Source organism: Dioscorea cayenensis, chromosome 8 (genome assembly GCF_009730915.1).
Source record: "Dioscorea cayenensis subsp. rotundata cultivar TDr96_F1 chromosome 8, TDr96_F1_v2_PseudoChromosome.rev07_lg8_w22 25.fasta, whole genome shotgun sequence".
NCBI lineage: Eukaryota > Viridiplantae > Streptophyta > Magnoliopsida > Dioscoreales > Dioscoreaceae > Dioscorea > Dioscorea cayenensis.
In genome coordinates, this window is record NC_052478.1 from 3848876 (window position 1) to 3871870 (window position 22995).

General features: G+C 33.1%; 1 protein-coding gene and 1 pseudogene across 3 annotated transcripts; one reads left to right on the top strand and one right to left on the bottom strand.

The window, feature by feature from the left end:
- Positions 1-3386: 3386 nt before the first annotated feature.
- On the top strand, positions 3387-5638 carry LOC120267702 (ras-related protein RHN1-like). Of its 3 annotated transcripts, none has more exons than XM_039275378.1 (7): positions 3387-3482; positions 4209-4286; positions 4372-4539; positions 4721-4769; positions 4870-4955; positions 5213-5306; positions 5409-5638. In XM_039275378.1, exons 1-7 carry the CDS (start codon positions 3444-3446, stop codon positions 5510-5512), a joined length of 618 nt encoding a protein of 205 aa, XP_039131312.1. In that variant the 5' UTR covers positions 3387-3443; the 3' UTR covers positions 5513-5638. The 3 variants fall into 3 exon arrangements, with proteins under 3 accessions (XP_039131312.1, XP_039131313.1, XP_039131314.1); XM_039275379.1 differs by having other exon boundaries at positions 4882-4955; XM_039275380.1 differs by having other exon boundaries at positions 3388-3486.
- A 362-nt stretch (positions 5639-6000) lies between these two features.
- On the bottom strand, positions 6001-18192 carry LOC120267705 (annotated as a pseudogene).
- Positions 18193-22995: the final 4803 nt, after the last annotated feature.

Here is a 22995-nt window from a genome sequence, read left to right on the forward strand (position 1 = left end):
AAATAAAGATATGGTACCAAGTTGTCAGTCATATCAAAAGGTATGTTCTTATGGCCCCACTTGGAGACATTTGACGGCTACTCGTTTACTTAAAGCTTAAGCAGCAACTAAGCTAATTAACTTCCATTGCATGTGACCATGTTTACTTGTTGGAATGGTGTTCTATTTGCAAAATTATAATAAAAAAATAATGAAATTAAAAAAAGAAAAAAGAAAATTCTAATTGTTCTATTCAAATCACGATTAAAATTTTAAATTTTATTATATTCAGTACAGTTAAAAAGAGAGAAAAAGAAATTCAAAAATATGAGAATAATATTTAAAAATAATAATAATTAAAAAAACTCACTGATTTGTTATTAAAAAATAATAATAAATAAAGACATGCGCATGAAGCTTTACAATCAATGATGCACTGTCTTCACTCACACCATTTAGCAACCATCCAATTTATATATGTATATATTTTATCTATTTATTGAGTCTTTATTCTTATGATTAAATTCCACTTGTTAGAAGTGGGGAGTCCATCTTTACTTCAATCTAAACTTTATTAATATTTTAAATAATAAAGTTAAATAAAATGAAATAAATAACTTATCCTTGTAATCTACTACATATTAAATAAATATTCTCATTGTTTTGTGTAGCTACCAAATGTATATAATCTTGCAAAAAAGGGTCCTTTCAGCATCTTTCAAGATGTCATCAACATCAATCCTCACAAACAAATAAATAAAATAAAAATTTAGATAAAAAGAAAGAATCAGATTCTAAATGTAACATGTGATGTGGTTGGTTTTTATTTTATTTTATTTATTTATTCATTTAAAAAAAATATTTCAATTAAATCAAGACAGTGTTACAGAAATTAAGGCAAAGCATGTGGTGTGGGTTCATACATCCTTTTAAAAGCTGGCAGGCAGCTAATCAACAGCCTTCACTTCTCTCTGTCTGGAACTCTGGCACAACTTATAGATGATATGACATTGTATTTCAATTTCATTTTTAGATTAAGAGAATAATAATAATAATAATAATAATAATAATTTGTTTTATTAGTGGATTATTTATGTTTGTTAGTTTATCTTAAACTTAATTTTTGACAATCTGATTTTTTTTAATTTATTACAGTATGTACCTTTGATAAGATATTTGATATTTCTATGCTTTTGTACTGATTTTTTTTCGCCAATTTATAAATAATTTTTTTTAATATAACATGAAGCTATTTGACAATTGACATGTATTTTATATTTCCATAATATCTAACTAACTATCCTTTGAAAATGTGGATTATATGATGGAAATTTTCTTGCACAAATGTATAATCATAAAACAGTTTAATAGTACAAAATCTTCATTAGAATTAGATGCATGGTCTTAAGAAATTTATGTTATTGTACTCAAGCACTTTTGTTTTTTTTTTAGTGTGATATTTTTTGACAACCATTTAAAATTGAGAAAAGAAAATTTTGAATAGAATAATAGTACAAGAACCAAAGGGTTTATAGTCTAACAGTATTTAGTCCGATATAGAAATGAGAGTGAGACATTCAAGACTGATGCACACTAAAGCAAGATCTTTACTTTTGTAGTATTTTAATTAGTTTTATTTATGTTTTATTTTAGTTATTTTAATTTTATTTCATTTTAGGGGTCTATTTGCATTTTAGGGTTTTCATTATTATAAATGTTTGTAACTTCTAAGCAAACAGGGAATTGCATAATTTTTCCCAAAAAACAAGTTTTCTCTTTGTATTGATCGGTGTATCCGCTGCGTCAGAGTGCCTTGAGTTCAAAACTTATTAAAAATATTGGTGATAAGAGTCATCAGTTATGGGTGTGGGTTTGCAAATAAAATCTCTCATTTTTGGATGAGGGTGAATATGTTAGATAATCAATTTTTGATGCATGCTTATGTCCTTTATGTATATAGCGCTTGTGGTTGTTATAAAAATAATAATAATAATAATAATAATAATAATAATAATAATAATAGTGTATGAAAGTGAGAAAAAAAAAACAAAGAAGAGTAGGTGCAAATATTCAATTTGGTGGTGCAAGAAAGTCATCTGGGTGAAGGTCATCCATAAAAAGGTGGTTAGGAGTTAGGAATTAGGACCCCTTTCAATCTTAATCAAAAGGGGTTAAGAGGTTTATATAAGTTGATTTGATTTGATATAAATCACAGTGCTAAATAATACATCATATGGAGTTCCTTGTTAGATTTGACTTGCTGCCTCCTCTTCTTGAAGAACAAGAATCATTTGCTCATGCATATAAGAGTTAGGCAATGATTTGACATCTTGAACTTTTTATTATTATTATTATTATTATTATTATTATTATTGCTTTTAAAAAAACTCTCATAACATATTGTTTTTTACATTTATAAAAATTTAAACTCATAAATGATCTAAGCCTATGGCACTCAAAATCAACTCTGTTAGTTAAACTTTATTATTATTATTATTATTATTATTATTATTATGTAATAATGTGGATAGGCTACTATATGAATCAATTCTATTTGCTCTACAACCATATATTCAGATAGAGTTGAACCCTAGACATTTCACATGAGAGTTAAATAACTTTACCGTTCAGAATTTGTAATAGTGGCATTTTAAATTTTTATTTACATGAACCTTATGCCAAATATATATATTATTAATTTTACTTAATAGTGCCTAGATCCTTCTTATGCTACCATTTGTTTACTTCTAATTTTTAGTAGAATGGGTCCCACACCATCCACCATGCCCGCTCTCAATATATGTTATTAACATTATATATATATATATTATTTTATTTTGAGTTAATTTATTGTTTTTCATATATGTTTAGACATGATTTGGTATATTTTAATTTTGTTTTAATTGTTTTCTATTATTTTTCATATATATATATAAAGATATAGATATGATTTTTAGTATTTTAATTTTAAAACAATAAAAATATATATATATATATATATATGTTTTTATTTCAATTTTCTTTATTTTCATATATATATATATATATATATATGATTTTTTTGATATTATTGTTTATATATTATATTGTTTGTTATCATTTTATTAAGTTTATCTAATAATATTAGTGTTGTTTAGTTTTCTATTTTTTTATTAATTGATTTTATTTTTTTAATCATTTTTAATAATTCACATCATTGGTAACATAAGCACTGGTATTTATGCTAGTTAAATATTAATCTCAACTATATTCAACATCCATAACATGTATAGTCAAGCCAAGATAACAAGTATACCGCATGAATGATGAAAAATGAGGAAATAAAACAATAATGGAAAAACCTAACAGTCAAAGAACTACCATTCTGCAGTGAAATCATCTTCTTCTCCCTTATCTTCAATGGTGTCAAGTTCCAGCTATGCCTGCAATTGTTCAATTGTTTCTTTAATTAAAAGCTTCATTTCATGGCTAGGAATGGGATTACCAACATGCAAGCTAAGCTGGTAGGTATGTCTAAACCTTCATGTATATATATATATATATATATATATTCTCCTGTTTTGTGAATTATATCTAGTGTGAAACCTTTTCTGCATATTTTTCATGGTTGTTTGTTCATAGAGCTCATGGTAGGAAAGAACTAATCAATCAGATGATTTGCTTACTGATCAGTAATTACAGTATTCAATTTACATCTGCTTAAGAAATTGACTTGCTGAGGCTTCAGATTAATGAGTTGCTGTTGTTGTTGTTATTCATCTTATATAAAAAATTTCTGACATTTTGGTGAATCAAGCAAAGCCATAACAATTTTCAGCTACTCAAAATTTTACTTGGTAAAAGCTGAAAAAAACCAAGATTATTTAGCCACATAAAAGCCATTGCATATGTTGGAATTTGATGACCAGAGGAATTATAATCATTGGCTATGCTTTAATGGCACTGATGCACAATGTCCATTGAGATCATTATAAACATAAGTTGAAATTTTCATTTAATCAATGTCATTGATATTTTTGCTTGTTTCCTCCTTCAGATCTATGAATCAATTCAATGTCTTTTCTTTTCCCTGTAATAGTTCATCCATGTTTACAGATGTTCTGTTTGTATTTAATATAGTATCAGAGTTTGGTTAATTGGTTTGTTTGCAATGTATCTGAACTAGCTAGTATGTATTAGTCCCGCTCGCACATGTTTAAGTTAATGATGTATTATTGTGATTCTTCTAGGTACTTGTTGGCGACATGGGAACCGGGAAAACTAGTATAGTGTTGAGGTTTGTCAAAGGCCAGTATTTCGATTGCCAGGTTCTCTTGAATGCCTAAAATGCCTAGTTAGTTCTTAACACATTCGGTTGGTAAACTAAAATTGATGTCGATTTATATTTGGTAGGAATCAACAATTGGAGCAGCTTTCTTCTCCCAAACAATATCGCTAAATGAAGTAACTATAAAGTTCGATATATGGGACACCGCAGGACAAGAACGATATCATAGTTTGGCACCGATGTATTACCGCGGAGCTGCAGCAGCTATAGTTGTGTATGACATTTCAAGCGATGTAAGTTTGTCTGAATTGCAAGAGAGGTTGTTGTTCTTATTAAATTTTTCTTCTACTGTAAATTGTAGTGCTATTTCATCATCTTTTTTAACTGTTATTCAATCATGTCGTTTGTGAAATATTTTGTCTTGAATTGTTAACCTTTGAGTTAAAAAGAAAATTTATGGTTCTCTTGATTTAGGATTCATTTACTCGAGCGAAAAAGTGGGTCGAAGAACTTCAAAGACAAGGTGTGTTAAATTATAAAAATATAACTTCCATTTTACCTGCTTATGTTCTTTAAACAGACAAAGTGACATTTGATAACCACATTGTACTTATTCATTAAAGATTGTTTTCAAGGTAATCCATATATGGTGATGGCATTAGTGGCTAACAAAGCTGATTTGGAAACAAACAGGAAGGTTTTGGCCGAGGTACTATTTAAGCAGTAAAACTTCTTTGTTTTTTTGCACTATAATTACAATGAGTTTATTGACCTGAAATACTTTCAGCAGAAAAACATACTGAATGCTGACACACCAAATCACTATAATTGTTACAACTCTGCTTCATATAATTTCTAATCTGGTTTATTTGTAAATACATTTGACTCAGCATATGCAGTAGTTTTACTCTCAGAGAAAGAAGTTACAGTTTGGTTATGGAAATCACATTGAGTTGTTTTTCTCAGGAAGGTGAACAATATGCAGAAGAAAATGATATGTTTTTCATTGAAACATCCGCGAAAACTTCTCAAAATGTCAATGAGCTCTTCTACGAGATAGGTAACTTGATTGTGAATAACTGGTTACAAATACTATCCTTGATTGATTAATTGAAAGTTGATTATAATAATTCTGATCTCAAAATCAATGCCTTTTTCACAGCAAAAAGACTGTCGAAAACCCGGCCTACGCGAATAACCGGAATGCATTTACATAATGAAAGGGAAAACAATAGCAGAAGGCTTTTCTGTTGCTCATCGACTTGATCACAATTGGAGGAACATGTTGTTTTGTTGTATTGAAAAACCATACTAGTTATATTTATATTTGTGCTGAATAAATGATAAAAGCATTTCCAAAACAACAGAAAGTAACAAAATGGTCAAATCTTTTGAGAATCTCATAAGATATTAAAGACCAATACCAAGATCATGCCTGAATTTTTTTTGGATTTAAACTTATATATTTATGACATATATTTATATGTTTTGCTCCCAACCCAAACTTGAAAAAATCAAATTTGAAATACCTGCGCAGATACACATTTGACTGACAACAAAAATAAATTTATCCACTCTTAAAACCCTTTCTACCAGTAATAATTACTCAAATATTTCAAAACTCACTAATGTCCACACAGGTTTGTTTCACTATAGGAGTTTAACCAATCGGCAAAATTAAACCAATTCACACAGATTATTAGCACACACTTCATTAGAATCCCAATAAAACAAAAGCTTTTAAAACAAACAAGAAGCACAAGATGATAATACTTGTATTATAAAAAACTAATAGTCCAAAAACAGTGACAAAGAAATCAGCAACGATACCAAGTCTATAGTTTGGAACACAAACATAAAAGAACTAAAACTAGTAGCAACAAGCCATAGCATTATTCATATAAAGCGAGATAATAGTTTCAGCAAGCACCACCACGAAGACGAAGAACAAGGTGAAGGGTAGACTCCTTCTGAATATTGTAATCAGCCAAGGTACGGCCGTCTTCTAGCTGCTTTCCAGCAAAGATGAGTCTCTGCTGATCAGGTGGAATACCCTCCTTATCCTGAATTTTTGCCTTCACATTGTCAATGGTGTCGGAACTTTCCACTTCCAGCGTAATGGTTTTCCCAGTCAGAGTTTTCACAAAGATCTGCATACCACCACGAAGTCGGAGAACAAGGTGAAGGGTTGATTCCTTCTGAATGTTGTAGTCTGCAAGAGTCCTGCCATCTTCAAGCTGTTTGCCTGCAAATATGAGCCTCTGTTGATCTAGGGGAATGCCCTCCTTGTCTTGAATCTTAGCCTTCACATTGTCTATGGTGTCGGAGTTCTCCACTTCCAGTGTAATAGTTTTACCTGTCAGGGTCTTTACAAAGATTTGCATGCCACCACGCAGACGAAGAACAAGATGAAGGGTGGACTCCTTCTGGATATTATAGTCAGCCAGTGTTCTTCCATCCTCCAGCTGCTTGCCTGCAAAGATGAGCCTCTGCTGGTCTGGAGGAATGCCTTCCTTGTCTTGGATCTTTGTCTTCACATTATCTATGGTGTCCGAGCTCTCCACTTGAGAGTGATGGTTTTGCCAGTAAGAGTCTTAACAAAGATCTGCATGCCTCCTCGTGAGACGGAGAACAAGGTGAAGGGTGGACTCCTTTTGGATGTTGTAGTCTGCCAAGGTGCGGCCATCCTCAAGCTGCTTCCCAGCAAAGATAAGCCTCTGCTGATCCGGAGGAATGCCTTCTTTGTCCTGGATTTTAGTCTTCACATTGTCTATTGTGTCAGAGCTCTCAACCTCAAGGGTGATGGTCTTCCCAGTTAGCGTCTTGACAAAGATCTGCATGCCACCACGCAAGCGGAGAACCAGGTGGAGAGTTGATTCCTTTTGGATGTTGTAATCAGCCAAGGTTCGGCCATCCTCAAGTTGTTTGCCAGCAAAGATGAGCCTCTGCTGATCAGGGGGGATGCCTTCCTTGTCTTGGATCTTTGTCTTGACATTGTCAATTGTGTCCGAGCTCTCCACCTCGAGTGTGATTGTCTTACCAGTAAGGGTCTTCACAAATATCTGCATACCTCCACGAAGGCGGAGAACCAGATGGAGGGTTGACTCCTTTTGGATGTTGTAGTCGGCCAAAGTCCGGCCATCCTCGAGTTGTTTGCCAGCAAAGATCAGCCTCTGCTGGTCAGGGGGAATTCCTTCCTTATCTTGGATCTTTGCCTTAACATTATCAATAGTGTCTGAGCTCTCTACCTCCAAGGTGATAGTCTTCCCAGTGAGGGTCTTGACAAAGATCTGCATACCTCCACGAAGGCGGAGAACCAAGTGGAGGGTTGATTCCTTTTGGATGTTGTAGTCGGCCAAAGTCCGGCCATCCTCTAGTTGTTTTCCAGCAAAGATAAGCCTCTGCTGGTCAGGAGGAATCCCTTCTTTGTCTTGGATCTTTGCCTTAACATTATCAATTGTGTCTGAGCTCTCAACCTCAAGGGTTATGGTCTTGCCAGTGAGTGTTTTGACGAAGATCTGCATCTGAATTTCAGAAAAGAAATAATTTTAATTGCAAATTTTACATCTTAAACTTTGATTTCTTAAGAGAGGTTTCATATTGATCATCAAAACGTAGAATCTAAAGAAAATCGATCAAAAATAAATAGATCACAACACAAAATCGAAACACCGAGAACTCTAACTTCTCTGGAGATCCATAACCTTAAAGGCATACTTTTACTCACACCTGATGAAAATATCATGCAATCAAAAATAAAACAATGGAAAACCCCTATATAAAGAAAGAAACTAGAGCACATGCATCTCAAACGATTTGGAGGAACAATCAATACCAGTCCTGATAATTATTAAATAAAATTTCCATTAAAAGAGCTCATCTCGGATTTCTTCATCAATCAAAGTATATCATACTTCATTCAAATCATCCAATTCACCAACCAGAATCAACAAGATCATCCTTTTAAACAATCATCAAAAGCAAAGAGGCAAAAACAATAAAAAAACACAACATCATATAGCAAAAACCCTTCAAATTGAACCAATAAAAACGAATCAAATAGAAAAAGAAAAGCAAGGATCACAAAAATTAATCTTGAAATCGCAAAAGGAAAACAAAAACCGCATACCTTAAGTACGATTTCTTGGAAATAAGCGAAGACGAAATCAGAGAACTATGAGCGAGCGAGAGAAAAGAGAGGATTATCGAAGACTCGATTTGGGGAAAAAAGATGGATGGCTAGGGCTTTTATAGGAGAGACACTCCAGAAGCTTCTTGGGCTGGTGAAAGAGTATATCTCATGCCGTGACAATTGGGCTTTGACTCAAACCCAAATGAGCGGGCCCATTAGAATCTTCGTAGCATTCTAGACTTCTAGTCAAATTAGGCGGTCGGCACCCGCATTGCACGCGTTTTATTAAAAAATATATATATTAAACTTGTGCTTCAGATAAAGCGAAATATTGTGATTGTTATAAAATTATTTTATTAATAATTGATTTTTTTTAAAAACAATAAGTTTTTCTTTTAATATCAATACTCTTTTGCTATTATTTTATGATTTTAAAAAAATCGAATTTATATTTTTTTTTGTTCTTTTTCGGTTTTGATTAGTAAAGTGATTTTTTTTATTATTTTAATTATACAGATTCCAGAAATCTAAGTAGCTACTGAACGGTGAAAACATAATTATGATAATTTTGCATTTAAATATTTATTTAAAAAGATAAATAAATCATATTTATTAAAAATATAAAATCATACACAAAATAGGAAAAATAAATATATAAGGAGTAGTAAAAAAAGTTAAAAGAAAGGTGAGAATATAAAACATGAAATAAATAAAAGAAGCAGTCACATATCATATTCATAGGAAGGTGAGGGAGTATGAAACTAAGGGATGACCTGAGGAGAATTTGGAGGCTTGACATGATAATGCAGCAAGCTCAATGACATGGCCAATGACCATTTGGTCTATTAGCATCGAGTCCTTTACATAGGGTGTTCGCCTCGAGTGTCGAGCATACCTCTCCGAGTTCGATCCCCATCTCGCGTAAAGTGAGAGCCGGTTTTGCGTGGTGGCTGCCTCCCACATGTTTGTCACCCGAGCTTCGGCGTTTGTCGACTTTCTCAAAAAAAGATAAAAAATAAAAAATAAAAAAAATCTTTACCATCTCCTTCATAGGGTAATTGGTTGCTCTATTTCTCTTTTAAAGTTCAGGTTTGAGGGGTATGACTATCTACATTTCTCTCAAATATAAATATATATATATATATATATATATTCTCATTTATGATGTTGTAACTTGTAACACTAATTTAATTTTCTTTTAATTTTATTTGATAGCAAAATCTGATGAGATAAATATTGGCATAAGCTATTTTCATGTTTAGATAGATGAATCATGAATCATACTGACATCCAACCATGCATGCATATATTGAAAGACCAAAAAAAGAGTTACAGTTCTGTGGGTATCAAGGTGCACTTTTAACGTTTTAATTATACTCTTGCATCTACTTTTGATTTAATCTAATCAAATTCCATGCATAAAAAAATATTTGGAGATTAAAAAAAAAGGTCAAAGTTGAGTGTTCCACTTAAAATCTAATTGAGTATTAGGTATCAGTAAATTTAAAGCCTCATCTAGTAAGAAACAATTTATCATAATAATATAATGAGAAAAAAAGCCAAGAACTCTCTATAGTCCAACAAAAATAAGGGCCAGAGATAAAAACAAGAATAATGATGCATCATGAAGCCATCTAACTTAGAAAAAGCAAAATACTGAAACACAAACATATTAAAATTTGTTATAGTTTGGTTATAGAATCACATGAGTTGTTTTCCATCTAATTTGCAATCTGGTTCATTTGTAAATACATTTGACTCAGCATATGCAGTAGTTTTACTCTCAGAAAGAAGTTACAGTTTGGTTATGCAATCACATTGAGTTGTTTTTCTCAGGAAGGTGAACAATATGCTGAAGAAAATGACATGTTTTTCATTGAAACATCTGCGAAAACTTCTCAAAATGTCAATGAGCTCTTCTACGAGATAGGTAACTTGATTGCATAACTGATTACAAATACAATCCTTTTTCACAGCAAAGAGACTGTCGAAAACCCGGCCTTCGCGAATAACCGGAATGCATTTACATAATGAAAGGGAAAACAATAGCAGATGGCTTTTCTGTTGCCCATCGAATTGATCACAATTGGAGGAACATGTTGTATTGAAAACCATATTACCTACATTTATAATTGTGCTGAATTAAATGATAAAAGTATCCCCAAAAATTACAGAAAGCATATGCATGTAAATAACAGAAAACAAAATGGTCAAATGTTTTTGAACCTCCTAAAATATTCAATACCAAGATCATGACTGAATTTTTTTTTGGATTTAAACTTATATATCTATGACATATATTTATATATTTTGCTACCAAGCTTGAAAAATCAAAAATTTGAAACACCTACGCAGATACACATATTTGACTGATAACAAAAATAAATTCATCCACTAACAAAACCCATCCACCAGTAATAATTACTCAAATATTTCAAAACTAACTTAATCTCCGCATAGGTTTATTTCTATAGAGTTTAACCATTCGGAAAAAATTAAACAAACTCTCACAGATTATTAGCACACACTTCATCAGATTCCCTATAAAACATAAGCTTTTAGAACAAACAAGAAGCACAGGATGATAATACTTGTATTTAACAGACAAACTAATAGTACGAAAACAGTGACAAAGAAATCAGCAACGATACCAAGTCTATAGTTTGGAACACAAACATAAAAGAACCAAAACTAGTAGCAACAAGCCACAACATTATTCATATAAAGCGAGATAATACTTTCAGCAAGCACCACCACGAAGACGAAGAACAAGGTGAAGGGTAGACTCCTTCTGAATATTGTAATCAGCCAAGGTACGGCCGTCTTCTAGCTGCTTTCCAGCAAAGATGAGTCTCTGCTGATCAGGTGGAATACCCTCCTTATCCTGAATTTTTGCCTTCACATTGTCAATGGTGTCGGAACTTTCCACTTCCAGCGTAATGGTTTTCCCAGTCAGAGTTTTCACAAAGATCTGCATACCACCACGAAGTCGGAGAACAAGGTGAAGGGTTGATTCCTTCTGAATGTTGTAGTCTGCAAGAGTCCTGCCATCTTCAAGCTGTTTGCCTGCAAAGATGAGCCTCTGCTGGTCTGGGGGAATGCCCTCCTTGTCTTGAATCTTAGCCTTCACATTGTCTATGGTGTCGGAGCTTTCCACTTCCAGTGTAATAGTTTTACCTGTCAGGGTCTTTACAAAGATTTGCATGCCACCACGCAGACGAAGAACAAGATGAAGGGTGGACTCCTTCTGGATATTATAGTCAGCCAGTGTTCTTCCATCCTCCAGCTGCTTGCCTGCAAAGATGAGCCTCTGCTGGTCTGGGGGAATGCCCTCCTTGTCTTGAATCTTAGCCTTCACATTGTCTATGGTGTCGGAGCTCTCCACTTCCAGTGTAATAGTTTTACCTGTCAGGGTCTTTACAAAGATTTGCATGCCACCACGCAGACGAAGAACAAGATGAAGGGTGGACTCCTTCTGGATATTATAGTCAGCCAGTGTTCTTCCATCCTCCAGCTGCTTGCCTGCAAAGATGAGCCTCTGCTGGTCTGGAGGAATGCCTTCCTTGTCTTGGATCTTTGTCTTCACATTATCTATGGTGTCCGAGCTCTCCACTTCGAGAGTGATGGTTTTGCCAGTAAGAGTCTTAACAAAGATCTGCATGCCTCCTCGTAGACGGAGAACAAGGTGAAGGGTGGACTCCTTTTGGATGTTGTAGTCTGCCAAGGTGCGGCCATCCTCAAGCTGCTTCCCAGCAAAGATAAGCCTCTGCTGATCCGGAGGAATGCCTTCTTTGTCCTGGATTTTAGTCTTCACATTGTCTATTGTGTCAGAGCTCTCAACCTCAAGGGTGATGGTCTTCCCAGTTAGCGTCTTGACAAAGATCTGCATGCCTCCACGCAAGCGGAGAACCAGGTGGAGAGTTGATTCTTTTTGGATGTTGTAATCAGCCAAGGTTCGACCATCCTCAAGTTGTTTGCCAGCAAAGATGAGCCTCTGTTGATCAGGGGGGATGCCTTCCTTGTCTTGGATCTTTGTCTTGACATTGTCAATTGTGTCCGAGCTTTCCACCTCGAGTGTAATCGTCTTACCAGTAAGGGTCTTCACAAATATCTGCATACCTCCACGAAGGCGGAGAACCAAGTGGAGGGTTGATTCCTTTTGGATGTTGTAGTCGGCCAAAGTCCGGCCATCCTCTAGTTGTTTGCCAGCAAAGATAAGCCTCTGCTGGTCAGGAGGAATCCCTTCTTTGTCTTGGATCTTTGCCTTGACATTGTCAATCGTGTCTGAGCTTTCAACCTCCAGGGTAATAGTCTTACCAGTGAGGGTCTTGACAAAGATCTGCATACCTCCACGAAGGCGGAGAACCAGATGGAGGGTTGACTCCTTTTGGATGTTGTAGTCGGCCAAAGTCCGGCCATCCTCGAGTTGTTTTCCAGCAAAGATCAGCCTCTGCTGGTCAGGGGGAATTCCTTCCTTATCTTGGATCTTTGCCTTAACATTATCAATTGTGTCAGAGCTCTCAACCTCAAGGGTTATGGTCTTGCCAGTGAGTGTTTTGACGAAGATCTGCATCTGAATTTCAGAGAAGAAATAATTTTAATTGCAAATTTCACATCTTAACGTTTGATTTCTCAAGAGAGGTTTCATACTGATCATCAAAACGTAAACTCTAATGAAAATCAATCAGAAATAAATAGCATCACAACACAAAATCGGAACACCAAGAACTCTAACTTCTCTGGAGATCCATAACCTTAAAAGACATACTTTTACTCACACCTGATGGAAATATCATGCAATCAAACATAAAACAATGGAAAACCCCTATATAAAAGCACATACATCTCAAACGATTTGGAGAAAAAATCAATACCGATACTGATAAGTATGAGATAAAATTTCCATTAAAAGAGCTCATCTTGAATTTCTTTTTCAATCAAAGTTCATCTACTTAATTCAAATCATACAATTCACCAACCAGAATCAACAAGACCATCATTTTAAACAATCATCAAAAGCAAAGAGGCAAAAACAATAAAAAAAAACACAACATCACATAGCAAAAACCCTTCAAATTGAACCAATAAAAAGGAATCTAAAACAAAAAGAAAAGCAAGGATCACAAAATCAATCTTGAAATCGCAAAGGAAAGCAAGAACTCCATACCTTAAGGACGATTTCTTAGAAAGAAACGAAGCCGAGATCAGAGAACTACCCAAACGCGAGCGAGAGAGAAAGGATTATCGAAGACTCGATTTGGGGGAAAAGTGTTGGATTGCTAGGGCTTTTATAGGGCTACAATGCGAAATAAAGGAGATAGACTCCAGAAGCTTCTTGAGTATATCTCATGCCGTCACAATTGGGCTTTGACTCAAACCCAAACTAACGAACTTACTGGAACCTTCGTAGTATTCTATTCAAATTAGGCTGACGGTACCCGCATTGCACGCGTTTTATTAAAAAATTTTATAACTGTGCTTCAGATAAAGCGAAATATTGTGATTCTTATAAAATTATTTTATTGATAATTGATTTTTTTTTAAAAAAAAAGTTTTTTTTTAATTACACTCGTGATTTTATTTTATAGTTTAAAAAAAATCAAATTTAGATACTTTTGTGTTTTTTTTTTTCAGTTTTGATAAGTATTTTTTTATTTTTATATTATTTTAATTATAGACAAATCTCATTAGCTACGGAACACTGAAAACATAATTATGATAATGTTATATTTATATATTTTTTAAAAAATATATAAATAAACTATACTTATTAGAATATAAAAATAATACATAAAAGTAGAGAAAAAAACAAATAATGGATAAAAAAGGATAGGACATATGAGATGAAATAAATAAAAGAAGCAATGGGAAGGTGAGAAAATATGAAATTGTGAGAAGACTATCAAAAAATACCGAAGGAGAATGTGGAGACTTTGCAAAAAAATCCAGCATACTAAATGACATCAATTTTGACCGTCTCTTTCCCGCGATAGTTGGTTACTCTATTTTCCTTTCAAGTTCAAATTTGAGCGATAAAATTATTTGTATTTCTCTCAAATATATATATATATATATATATATTCTCATTTATTGTGCTGTAACACTAATTTTTTTTTTATACAACTATTTTCACATTTAGATAGATGTATCATGCTAACATTCAACTGATCGTGCATGTTGAAAGTTCCAACAGCACGTTTACCGTTTGAAATATACTTTTGAATCTATTTTTATTTAATCTAAATCAAGTTTCGAGCATTACAAATGATTTGGAGATTAAAAGAGTAGACGTTGAGTGTTCCACTTAAAATCTAATAGAGTATTAGGTATCAGTAAATTTAAAGCCTCATCTGTTACGAAACAATTTATCATAATAATATAACCAAAAAAACCAAGCAAGAACTTTCCATAATCCAACAAAACCAAGGGGCAGCAATTAAAAAGGTGCAATGACATGCATAATGAAGCCATCGAACTTGGAAAAAACACAATACTAAAACACAAACACATTAAAACAAAAGGATAAAACTACATAGCAAGCATAACCGAGCAAAACACCTTCAGGTCTTAGTTCAGAGACAGAAAGTTCAATTGACACAACACTGAGGAAGTCCGAACAAGCAGAAAACTAAACACTGATGAAGGTCCTTTAACATACTATTTATTTAAAGCAAGTCATATTGTCTAGTTAGCGCCACCACGAAGACGGAGGACAAGGTGAAGGGTAGACTCCTTCTGTATATTGTAGTCAGCCAAGGTGCGACCATCGTCAAGTTGCTTTCCGGCGAAGATGAGTCTCTGCTGATCTGGGGGTATGCCCTCCTTATCTTGAATCTTGGCCTTCACATTATCAATGGTGTCGGAACTCTCAACCTCAAGAGTAATGGTTTTGCCTGTGAGTGTCTTCACAAAGATTTGCATGCCACCTCGCAGCCGAAGAACAAGATGAAGGGTGGACTCCTTCTGGATGTTATAGTCTGCCAGTGTCCTCCCGTCGTCAAGTTGTTTTCCCGCAAATATGAGCCTCTGCTGGTCCGGTGGAATTCCCTCCTTGTCCTGAATCTTAGCTTTCACATTATCTATGGTGTCAGAGCTCTCCACTTCAAGAGTAATGGTTTTGCCTGTCAGAGTCTTAACAAAGATCTGCATGCCTCCTCGGAGACGGAGAACAAGGTGGAGGGTGGACTCCTTTTGGATGTTATAGTCAGCCAAGGTGCGGCCGTCCTCGAGCTGCTTCCCAGCAAAGATGAGCCTCTGCTGATCCGGAGGAATACCTTCTTTGTCCTGGATTTTAGTCTTGACGTTGTCTATTGTATCGGAGCTCTCAACCTCAAGGGTTATAGTTTTACCAGTCAGGGTCTTGACAAAGATCTGCATGCCTCCACGAAGCCGGAGAACCAGGTGCAGGGTTGATTCCTTTTGGATGTTATAGTCTGCCAAAGTTCGCCCATCCTCTAGTTGTTTGCCAGCAAAAATAAGCCTCTGCTGGTCAGGAGGAATGCCTTCCTTGTCTTGGATCTTTGTCTTGACATTGTCAATTGTGTCCGAGCTCTCTACCTCCAGGGTAATGGTCTTTCCAGTTAGAGTCTTCACGAAGATCTGCATGCCGCCCCGTAGGCGGAGAACCAGGTGGAGAGTCGATTCCTTTTGGATGTTGTAGTCTGCCAAGGTTCGGCCATCTTCAAGCTGTTTACCCGCAAAGATAAGCCTCTGCTGATCAGGGGGAATCCCTTCCTTGTCTTGGATCTTTGTCTTGACATTGTCAATTGTGTCTGAGCTCTCAACCTCAAGGGTGATGGTCTTCCCAGTTAGTGTCTTAACAAAGATCTGCATGCCTCCACGTAGGCGGAGAACCAGGTGGAGGGTTGATTCCTTTTGGATGTTGTAATCAGCCAAAGTCCGGCCATCCTCTAATTGTTTGCCAGCAAAGATAAGCCTCTGCTGGTCAGGAGGAATCCCTTCCTTGTCTTGGATCTTTGCCTTGACATTGTCAATAGTGTCTGAGCTCTCTACCTCCAGGGTGATGGTCTTCCCGGTGAGGGTCTTAACAAAGATTTGCATACCTCCACGAAGACGGAGAACCAGATGGAGGGTTGATTCTTTTTGGATGTTGTAATCAGCCAAGGTTCGGCCATCCTCAAGTTGCTTACCGGCAAAGATTAGCCTCTGCTGATCAGGGGGAATGCCTTCCTTGTCTTGGATCTTTGTCTTGACATTGTCAATAGTGTCTGAGCTCTCTACCTCAAGAGTGATGGTCTTTCCAGTTAGTGTCTTAACAAAGATCTGCATCTGTAATTCATGAAAAAAGAAAAGAAGATTTTAATTGAAAAATTCAAATCTGAACTCCCATTGAATTCTCAAGAAAACTTTCAATCAATCATCAAAAAATCACTCTATAAGGAAAATTAAAGAAGACCAAGTCTTTTTTATAGATCAAAATGCAGTTCAATACAGTGACGTTAAGGTTCCACCATATAGTTATAAACACTCCAAATGAAGTCTAACTTTTTAAACTCATCCTATCACAACAGCATAGCAAAAGAATTTATAAGACATCAAAAAATAAACAGGCAGGCATTCAACTATCGGAAAATTCAAACATGAACACTGTGGAAGAGTGGATTCCCAGACACCTGAACCAAATCCATATTTCACTGGAAAGCAAGCAGTAAAACATCAATGGAATAGCAAAGCAAATGATAACAAGCAACCAACCTAAGAATAAAAATAAACAACAGCAAAAAAATAATAACAATAATAACTGATTCTTAAAGAGAGTATCCTAATGATTTACAAAAGCCTAACATCAAGACAGATCAACAATAACTAGAAACACACATAATTAAATCCTGTTCTTTGTTAACATCATATAATGATAGCAAAACACCAGAATTGACACAATAACAAACACTAAATAAAGTTTAAGTAATACAAAATTCAAACAAGTAAAAAAAACAGTAAAGGAAAAACAATAATACTATAAACCAGTCACAACACTTTGAACTTCATGGATTTATAAAAATCACAACATCGAGGCAGATGAAGATTAAAAGAAAATTCCTTATAAAAAAAAAAGAACCCTAAAACACTAATAACACTAATAACATAAACTGAAATTCAGAACTTTCTTTGATTAAAAGCCATAAAATCAAGACAGATCAACAATCCAACACTCATGCTCAGTAAAATCAAATAATCCTCAGAAGAATCTAGAAATTTAATCAACTAAACCTTAACAAAATGAATCAAGAACCATATAAACCTAATTTGATCAAATAGAACAAGGATACTACCCTATAACAGATGAAGAATTACGATCATAAATCCAATTAAAAAAAAAGCAACAATAAGAAATCATCGAAGACTATATCAGAAAATAAACACTAATAAACTCATTCACAAAATTATGAACTTTCTTCGATTTACGAAAGCCATAACACCAATAAAGATCAACAATCCAAAACTCATTCTTAGTTAATCTAAAGAAACTCTACAAAATTCAACAATCCTTGAAAAAAGAATAAAAAAAAAACCCTAAATTTAATCAATGAAACACGAAAAAGAATACAAGAATCACATACAAGGTCAATACGATCGAAATCAAACACTAATACAACTCTACAATAACTAGGATAACAATCAAGAAAATAGAAAAGAAGGAAAGGGAACAAGAATTGGGAACCTTGGAGAGGAGATTGGAACCGGAACAAAGGCGAGAAACTTTGGATGCTGCGAAGTGGATGACGAGAAAAGGGATGAGCTCTGCTTTTATAGCGCTGCGTCTTGGAAAGCCTTGGAACTTTTCGACGGTCGCGATTAAGCCACGTGTCAATCTGGTGGCCGCAATTGGGCCTTGACTCGGTTTGATGCGGCGTCTTTCTCGGTATAATATAAATTTTCAAATCCTTATCATCTTACAAACTAAGGGTGTGTTTGTTTAGTCAGATATAAAACTACATAGAATTATAAAAAAATTTCAAAAATTTGAAAGTAGTTGGAAATTCGATGTAGATGGATTTAGTTGGTTTTGAAACTACATCCAAATCAGCCGTAGTTTAATCTCCCGCATTTGGGATTTTCATAAAAAATGTGGTGTCACGTGAGACTTTCTAATAAATATATATATATATATAAAATAAAAATAAAATCATGGTATTATTTTTATCTTAATAATAAATGCTACTTATTATATTTTTATCAATATAAAAAATTATAAATAGTGTAATATTTTTTATAATTATAAAAAAATGTAATGAAAGTCCATAAATTTATATTAAATTAAGCAATTATATGCATAATTATTTTGGTTACTATTAATAACAATTAATTGTGTATTTATAATTAATTAAATTTAATAATGACCAAAGTGGAGTATCCTTAGCAAGGGTGTTTATATCCTATAAATACATCCAACCAAATACATGTTTTCAAAATCCAGATTTACAAATCCTCCCAAACAAACACAAAATTTTGAAATCCAGCATTTTCAATTACAGTCAACAAAACACCAAATTTGACTATTCTGCATTTTCAACTCCAGAATTTACAACTACATTGTGATTGAAAATCTACTGTATTTTCAACTACATCTAACCAAAACGCTACCTAAGGGTTGTTTGATTCGCGGTAATGTAGAAAGATTACCATATATTACGTGGTAATCTAAAAATATTACCACATTTGGTATTGTATCAGTAGTAATTGTATAGTAATATCACATTACCAATTTATAAATATTACCAAGAAAGTTGTAATCCTATTATCACCAAATTTTGTGTCTATCTTGGATTACCGTAGTAATTTTATAATTTTTTATATTTTAACAAATTGATTACCATAAAAACCAAAATAATAAAAGTTTCCAAACCGCAATATTATCATCATATAACATTCCCACTCATATTACCATGATAATCTCGTTACGTGGTAATTTGTCATTACCACGAATCAAACTACCCCTAAAAATAATCTTATCTTTATAAATCAGAGGCAAAAGGATTTAAAAATAATTTTTTTAAAAAAATCCAATTATTTTTAAATTTTATAAATTTATTATTTTACTTTAAAAAAATCGAAATAAATCATATTCATTAAAAAAAAATTTGAAATAAATCATATTTATTAAAAAAATGATAAAATTAATTACAAAGGAAAAAAACGAACAAACAAAAAAAAAAACATCAGGCCCACTAAAAATAGATATTGATACTAACACCATAACAAAGAGAATAACAGCAAAAAAAACAATAATGGGAACTAAAAAGAATATAATTTTCAGGAGAAATATGAGAGTGGTAGAGGAGCCACCGGCCACCTAAGTAGTTGTATAATCTTTGTAATTGCCTATGCTTAATGGACGGTCCAAAAATTCTAGACTAGGGGCTTCATAGACGTTGCCGAGTCCTCCAGTTTGGCCCTCTGTTTTATAAAGATAAGCGTCCTGCTCGTACTTGGGTGAGTTCGGCAGGCCGCCGAGATCTTACACGAGTCCGAACAAGGCCCGTTAGGGTTGGGGCCCAACGCGTTCACATGATCGTGGGCTTACTTTATCCTAGCAAGCTTCATACAACTCCTTGGGCCAATATTGGGCCTAACCAGCCCAGGTGACCTCTTGCAGAGATGGACCAGCTCTTTAGTTGCTCGAGTTTGCTTGGCTAACAGGTCAGGTGGGTAAAAATATAATTTTATTAAAAATTATTGATTGTAGTTAAAATAAAAAAATTATCAGGGACTTATAAAATAGTTGATGTGCAATATTCTAAAACATTTTTTTATTAAAAAATAATCTAAAAATCATTATCAGAAAATAACATATAAAAAATTCTTATTAGAATGATCAAGATATTCTTAATTTTTTTAAACAAATTTATGAAGTTAATTATCATTTTATTATCCATATATATATATATATATAACAATATTTAGATAATTAGAATTTTTTTTTTACATAGCTAGCTTTTTTATTTTATTTTTCAAAAAGCCAAATATAAAACCAAACAAATTAATGGATCATATAGATTGAAAATTTTGTTTATTTGTTCAAAAATTATCAATATCAAATAAATTTTCTTTTGCAAAATATATCCTATCATCAAATCCTATAACAGATTTTTAATCAAAATCAAAGCCCAAAATTGCAATTTTATTTTTTAAGTTATTGAACTTGTACTTCCTTTTCAAACTTTCAAATTAGGTAGCATCATTTTCTTCTTCTTCTTTTTTTTTCTAATGATAAGGCGTCTGTTTTTTAATCCAAAAAACTCTTTTTATATATATATATATATATATATATATATATATAAGCTAAGGCTTTTTGAGTTTTTCTATTTGTTTTTATTGCCTTATTCTTTAAAAATGTTGATTATATATATATATATATATTCCAAGGGCTTCAATTTCTAAATTTTAGAGAAAAAATGTTTTGTAAAAAGAGTTTTGATAATTTCAATGACCAAAATGCATGCCTTTAGAAAATAAGAAATCCTTCATAATCTTCAATGCTCGAACTCTTATTATTATTATTATTATTATTATTATTATTATTATTATTAGTGAATGTTAGACTAGTAAAAATAAATATATTAACGACTTTTCAATTATACAAAATACTTCTGAATTAACATACCTAAATACATTTAAAAACCAATCTTCTATAAATCAATCCACATGGCCCTAAAAGAAGACACCAGGGCATACAAATCGATCTGATTTTGAAATCTAAGAATTCATTAAAACACACGCTAAACAGTAATGTTGACTAGTTTATATAAAAAACGTTGACACATAAACCCATATGTTTTTTAATTAATCAGGGACGAATTATAAGCCCTCTCCCTACTTCTCCCTATTTATGGTTTTTTTTCCCTTCTTTTCATTTTTTATATGTATAAAGTAATAGATGCCATGGTGAAAATTACAGCTTAAAAAGACGAACAAAAAATTGCTTTTGACTTTTTATCACAATAATGTATATACTATTCGCCACAACGATTGAGTGGAGAGGCATTTGAGTTTCATATAAAAGACTAAAAGTTTATTTTATTTTTTTCCCAATACTTGATTGAAGCATAACAGTATAGGTGTGATTTGTCCATATTTAAAAAAAAATAAAAAATAAAAAACAAAAATAATATAAAATATTACTGCAGATATTCAACCTGTAAATATTATTTTTTGGTAAATGTAACAAGGATTATATATCAACCAGTAAATATTGATTAAATAAAAGAAATCATAATATGATTTATATGTATATTTATTTATTTTATTTTATTTAATTAGTTTACAACTCAACAAATGGGTGGATGGTTTGGTCGGGGTTACAACTACAAGTCATTTTCTCAAAAACATTGTTGTCTATGCCGCGGAAAAAGCATTCCATTATTATGTATTTATATCAACCTTTTTTTGTTTAGTGGTTTTGTACGGACCCTCAAATAATATGTGGACGTGCCATGCAATGCATGCAACCAATGCTACGTGGACCGTTCATGCACCTTCAACTTTATTATATCTTCTTCTTCTTCTCATTATTATTATTATTATTATTATTATTATTATTATTAAGTATCGGTGTGTATATAATATCTTCAATGGCTTGGTACATGACCGGTCAAACATTAAATGCAATTACACATGGTGCAATGGGCTTGTTTATATCATTGTACCTACTGCCGGCTCTTTGCTTTTTTATTGTTTCTTCTCAATTTGTTATTTATAGAATTCTCATGCTTTATATATGCTTCCATTTTCTAATCTTTATACTTCCTAACCTGAATATATTGTTAATATATCGCCAAAATATCAAATTTGAGTAGTTTGATAATGTTTATCTAATTATTAATCATGATAAAACAGTATTTCTCTTACTCATTAATTCTTATACCCATGTTGTAAGTACAAACTAATATTATAATTAATTCTAGTATACGTGATAAAACTTTTTTTTTATATATGTTTAAATTATTAATTAGAACTAATCATACTTAAGTAGTGAGATATTTTTAATAAATAGCTTTTGAGCTCTTTTTATCAGTATTTATTCAGTTATTAAATTAAACTTAGATAGTCTAACCCTCAAGACAACATTAAACAAAATAATCATACTAACATTAGGATTAATTAACCCCTGATATGTTAAACATTACAATTACTCAGAATTAATGTGATATATAGTATATAGTAATACAAAGAGAAGAAGATGAACAAGAAAGGCATGCAAAGTAACGGCAAGAAAACACCCAGAGGAACAAGACCCACGCTGGATTCCCCATGTCCAGGGAACATGTCCCATTCCCCCACGCCCACTTTGTCCACTGTTATCCCTGGCCCTTATATAATATTAATATAATTATGATTAAACTCAAACAATAAAACAATAAAACAATAAAACTAATCACCAACTGAAGGCACCAACTCACAAGTCCCAAGCATATATATCTTGGATTCAGAGACCCTCCCTCCACCACTCAACCATCTCTAACTCACTGGGGCTCTGAATCCCATATATACCATAAATGAACTCAATAAACTATTCATTTCCCCTCACCATCTATACTTTGAACTTGCTTGGGACTTTGTGTGTGTTTGGAGAGGGAACCAGACATGTGGTCCCTCC